This window comes from Octopus bimaculoides, chromosome 22, assembly GCF_046866305.1.
Source record: "Octopus bimaculoides isolate indiv1 chromosome 22, ASM4686630v1, whole genome shotgun sequence".
In the NCBI taxonomy this organism is placed as follows: domain Eukaryota; kingdom Metazoa; phylum Mollusca; class Cephalopoda; order Octopoda; family Octopodidae; genus Octopus; species Octopus bimaculoides.
Window position 1 is genome coordinate 21701610 of NC_142949.1, and position 6000 is coordinate 21707609.

General features: G+C 40.4%; 1 protein-coding gene across 2 annotated transcripts in view; it reads left to right on the forward strand.

Moving 5' to 3' along the window:
• The window catches only part of LOC106867306 (sorting nexin-8), an 81444-nt gene that overhangs the window by 55465 nt on the left and 19979 nt on the right, over positions 1–6000 (forward strand). For both annotated transcript variants that reach the window (XM_089339804.1, XM_089339805.1), the window contains exons 8-9: positions 4560–4720; positions 5498–5630. In XM_089339804.1, coding sequence (XP_089195930.1) covers positions 4560–4720; positions 5498–5630 — 294 coding nt within the window. The remainder of the gene's footprint in view (positions 1–4559; positions 4721–5497; positions 5631–6000) is intronic.

The window sequence follows — 6000 nt, forward strand, 5'->3', positions numbered from 1 at the left end:
AAAGCAGATGTACTTAGAAAATATGAGAAAAAGAGCTGGATCTTTCTCAGCAAACCACAAAAGTGCACAGGCCAGCTTCACCACCACCTCCAAGCCCATCATATATATGTATGTGTGTGTGTGTGTGTGTGTGTGTCTGTGTTTGTCCCCCCCACCACCACCACCATTGCTTGACAACCGATGCTGGTGTGTTTGTGTCCCTGTAACTTAGCTGTTCAGCAGGGGAGACTTATAGGATAAGGACCAGGTTTACAGGGAATAAGTCCAGGGGTCAATTTCTTCGACTAAAGGGTGGGACTCCAGCATGGCCACCATCAAATGACTGAAACAAGTAAAAGAGTAAAAGAATCCAAGAAAAACATTCCGTACCACTAAACCAAGAGGGTTCTCTGAATATGTACGATGTATTTTAATGCTAAATAGTAATTCTGTTCATGTTTGTGGAACTGAGATATTTTGGTTGGATTATATAGTTATCGGTTTTACACTTCTTTCTATATTCTGTTGCAATATACTTTTCTACTATAGGCACAATTTCTGAAATTTTTTAGGGAAGCAGGGTCAGTCGATTAGATCGAACCCAATATGCAACTGGTACTTAATTTATCGACCCCAAAAGGATGAAAGGCAAAGTCAACCTCGGCAGAATTTGAACTCAGAATGTAAGACAGACGAAATACCGCTAAGCATCTCACGCTGCCTTTAACTATCACAATATAGAAACATTTCTCATTGCACCAGTACACAATTTACAGATGCTTACATTTTTTATACTTTCTGTGAATTTTTCACGGGTCCAGCTAGTTTTCTTTTTGTACGTACCTGTGGTGTGTGTCACACTTCCTTCAAAGGAAGAAGTGAGTGGTGAAGTGAGAGAGAGAAGAGGACAGAGAGAGAGAGAGAGTGAGACAGTGAGTGGTGACGGTGTTCGTTTTGTTTTTAAATGTTTATCACATCACAAGAATAGTAGATAGATGGATCGAAAGAAAAGTTGATACCTAGATACATCCACACATTGTTAAATTACAAGTGAGAGAGAGGAAGGACCCAGAGAAAGAGAAAGTGAGAGAGACAGTAGATACATAGATCGAAAGAAAAATTGATACATAGTTACATTGACGCATTGTTAAAGACAAATAGCTACAGCAAATATTGGATGTCACTTTCATTTTTCATTACCACACGTGGGTAAAATTAACTCACAAGTGGCTGAGTACTCCACAGATATGCATACTATTAGCATAGTTCTCAAGGAGATTCAGCCTCACATAGTATATGACAAGGATGGCCCCTTTCAATTACAGCTACAACTCATTTTGGCCAGCTGAATGGACTGAAGGAAGATAAATTTTCAAGTTGTTGGAAGAAAATGAAAAAAGATCCTATATAGGGGCAGGAAAATCTTTTCAGTCGTTAGGGTCACTATGGGTATTAATCTGGTCCTAACAGCAGCATTTGTGGGTCTCACAGATCTGGAGGCCAACCCCACCAGATAAACACTGATGTGCAGGTTGTTGTTATCAAACTGAGCATGAGTTGAGAGTGAATGCATAACAGAATAGCAATTATTTCATCTTAGCTTTCACTGCTTATACTAAACACATGACATTTTTGCCTTATGATATGAAACATTTCCTCTTCTTTCACTCTTTTTTAAAAAATGGTACTCTGTCGCTTACGACAATGAGGTTTCTGTTTTCTGATCAACGGAACAGTCTGCTCGTAAAATTAACGTGCAAGTGGCTGAATACTCCACAGACATGCATATCATAACATAGTTCTCAGGGAGATTCACTCTCACGCAGAATGTGACAAGGCTGGCCTCTTTGAATTATAGCTACAACTCATTTTTGCCAGCTGAGTGGACTGCAGCAAAGTGAAGTAGAGTACCTTGCTCAAGAACACAGCGCACTGCCAGGAATCGTACTCATGACTTTATGATTGTGAGCCAAATACCCCTAACCACTGAGCCATGCACCTTCACTCTCTTAACCGTAGAGAAAAGGAGTGAAGCAATAGAGACAGAGAAAGGAAAGCATCAGTCATTTACAATGACAATTAGACTGAGATACGATCGACTTTTCTAGTTTCTTTTAATAATGAAGAAGAGAGAAAGACAGTAATGAATAGAGGCTAAGTCTTTCAGGTGTTTTCGTTTTCATTCTGGGAGTTCTAGAACAATCGAGTGTTAGTTCTCTCTTCTTTCCCAACCCCTGGTACTTAATCACTTTCTTTCATAGTTCATCATGTCTTTTAATTGCAAGGAAAGACCATGTTTTTTTCTCAGGCACGTTTGATGTTTTCTCTGCAAACAACAAACAAGCCTTACTCCCTTTTTTTATTCTTTCATACAAAAACTAATGCAAATTTCAAATGGGGCATAGCTGTGAAAAGAGCCCAGAAAAATGGGTAATACCTCCTACAAAATGAGTGGGGGAGAAAAGTTGTCAACAGGTGGCTACACGAAATTCAACTCTATACTTTAAAGAGTGTCTTCTACTATACCCGCGGGCTGACCAAAGCCTCATGAGTGAATTTGGTAGACGGAAACTGAAAGAAGCCCGTCATATGTATATATTTATGTGTGTGTGTTTGCGTCCCCATAACTTAGCTGTTCAGCAGAAGAGACTGATAAAATAAGCACCCAGCTTACAGGGAATAAGTCCAGGGGGCGATTTCTTTGACTAAAGGTCAGTGCTCCAGCATGGTCACCATAAAATGACTAAATCAAGTAAAAGAATACTGGAAGAATGTTCCATACCGTTAAACCAAGAAGGTTCTTTGAATATGTACAATGTATTTTGAGGCTAAATAGTAATTCTGTTTACATTTGCATAACTGAAATATTTTGGTTGGATTATATAGTTATCAGTTTTACACTTCTTTCTATATTATGCAACTGCCACAATATAGAAGCATTTCTCATGGCACCATCACACAATTTACAGATGTTCACATTTTTTATGTGACCCACCTGCTATTTCTGAACAGAATGGAGTTCACAGTTGTTATTTTGAAATGCTTGTCTTCTGATATTTGTGAGTCCATCGAATAAATATTCAACCCTATTAAATGTTGGCCTTCCTAAACATGAAATAATACGATAGTTCCAGTCCTAAATAAATTTAACTTGTACTTTTAAAGATGTTCTTTAGGAGGTTTTTCGAGCAGGATCGTTGCCGGTGCCCCTGGACTGGCTCATGTGCGGTCAACACACGAAATCCTTCGAGCGAGATCGTTGCCAGTGCCCCTGGACTGGCTCTTGTGCGGGTGGCACATAAAAGACACCATTTCGAGCGTGGCCGTTTTCGTGTGGGTGACACGTAAAAGCACCCACTACACTCTCTGAGTGGTTGGCATTAGGAAGAGCATCCAGCTGTAGAAACTCTGCCAAATTAGATTGGAGCCTGGTGTTGCCATCCGGTTTCACCAGTCCTCAGTCAAATCGTCCAACCCATGCTAGCATGGAAGGCGGACGTTAAACGATGATGATGATAACGTGAAATATTGAACTTCAGATAGATTAAAACAAAATATAGCTGTGAATAAAAGGTGCATAGATTATGAATTTTGATTGAAGGGACAGGGCCTTGAAACAAAAAGTTGCAGGGGACACAGTAGGAGTGACAGAGAATGCTGTTGTAGTGGGGTGTGAGGGAGTCTTAACCAATTAGTCAGTTGACCTTATTTTAGATATCATCTAGAATATGTAGGTAGTTGAAGTAATAGCAGCACTTCAGATAGATGAGCAGTAGTTTAATGTAGGACTCATTTATATCCAGTGTAGATCTTAAATAAACAGCTTAGTCTTTAGGATGCAGTCTAGGCCATTGTGTAGATGTATGGTTGCCATTAAGAAGTTACTCTCAGAAATTGTGAAGCTTGGAATTTCTAGCAAGTGCAAGTATTTTATCCATGTGCAGTTTATTAACTGCATCAATGTCAGCAGTGACAGAAAGCACACAACTACTTCCTTCAGATCAAGCCAATAGAAAGAAAAGAAGATATTGTTCTTCGTGTGTGTTTCATCATCATCATCATCATCATCGTCGTTTAACGTCCGCTTTCCATGCTAGCATGGGTTGGACGATTTGACTGAGGACTAGGGAAACCAGATGGCTACGCCAGGCTCCAATCTGATTTGGCAGAGTTTCTACAGATGGATGCCCTTCCTAACGCCAACCACTCAAAGAGTGTAGTGGGTGCTTTTTACATGCCACCGGCACGAAGGCCAGTCAGGCGGTACTGGCAACAGCCACGCTCAAAATGGTGTATTTTATGTGCCACCCGCACAAGAGCCAGTCCAGGGGCACTGGCAACGATCTCACTTGAAAGTCCTTACATATGCTGCAGGTACAAGTGCCAGAAAGGCGACGCTGGGCACAGGTGCCATCACAATTTTGCTATCGCTTGCCCCAATAAGTCTTCGCAAGCTGAGTTTTGTGTCCAATGAGGGAGACGACGTTGGCATGGATGCCAGACGTCGAATTTAACTTGATTTTGATAAATTTCAAATTTTCTTGTCATAACTTATAACAATGAAATGCTTCTCTTTTCAGGATCTGGTTCCCAGGGACACCCAAAGTCAGTTAGCAAACAGTAAAGAACACATAAAAGCTTTATATAACAGTGTAACAAAGTTAAAAGATATTTCTGAACGACTCGTTAGCCAGTCTACAGCTTACGCTAGTGATATGCTCCAGTTTGGGAAAGAATTAAGGTGAGTAACATCTTAATGAAAACTAACCCTTTTTTCCTTTCATTGTCAACTTAACTGGGACCATCTCTTGATCTTATATGAACCAGCTTTAACACTTCTACTGCAGAGTACAGGTCTTTGTCTTCTCATCTGAAAGGTACAGCATACTCAGGTGTCCTTCTGTACTTCATCCCATGTCTCTCTTCCATGTGCTTCATCTACTTTGAGTGACTGGTACTTCTTTATAGAGCTGTCAGCATCCATCCACATCACATGACCAAACCAGCACAGTGTTCTCTCTTACATGCTGCATCTAATTCCTTTTATGCCTAACTTCTCTCTCAATACACTAATACTCTGTCAAACATGTACACTTACATTACACATCCAACAGAGCATACTAGCCTCATTCCTCTACAGCCTTCATGTGTCCTCTACATTCAGAGCCCACATCTCACTACCATGTAGAATTGCAGTTTGTATATATGCATCATACAACCTTCCTTTCACTGGGAGAGAGAAACCTTTGGTTGCCAACAGAGGTAAAAGCTCTCTGAATTCCCTCCATCCTATTCTTATTCTAGCTATTATACTCTCTGTGCATCCTCCCTCACTACTAATTTAGTCCCCTGGGTAGCAGAAATTATTCACTGTATCTAATGAACCCTGGGACATTATCCAAGTGTCTAGTTTTTATGGCTCCTGAACATCTTCCATATATGAACACTGCTTTCTCTTGTATCTTCCTACTCCACAAATGTTTCTTATTCGTCTATTTTATGATCATTTCCATTCCAGGACAATTGGTACAGACACAACCTGTCTAACAACATGGACCACAGGTACAAGTTCATCATGGCCAAAACTGAAATGTGTCTTTAAGAATCTTTCCCTTGAATTTGCTGCTGTTGCTGACAAAAGTACTCAAGAGGTAAGCACCAACCAACATCAATGACACCTATAGCTATGATTAGTTAATGAGGGGAGCATTTATGTAGTTGCTTAACCTGCTAAAATAGCACCTACATCACCTTCAAATCACATTGTGCTACAGTGATTCCAGTCCTTCTGACTTTGCAGCAAACTGAAGACTAAACCTTTCCTCATTTCTGTTGAAATACACTGCTTTTGTTTCAGTTAATTTTGAAAATAATTAACATAGGCGCAGGAGTGACTGTGTGGTAAGTAGCTTGCTTACCAACCACATGGTTGCGGGTTCATTCCCACTGCGTGGCATCTTGGGTAAGTGTCTTCCACTATAGCCTCGGGCCGACCAAAGCTTTGTGAGTGGATTTGGTAGA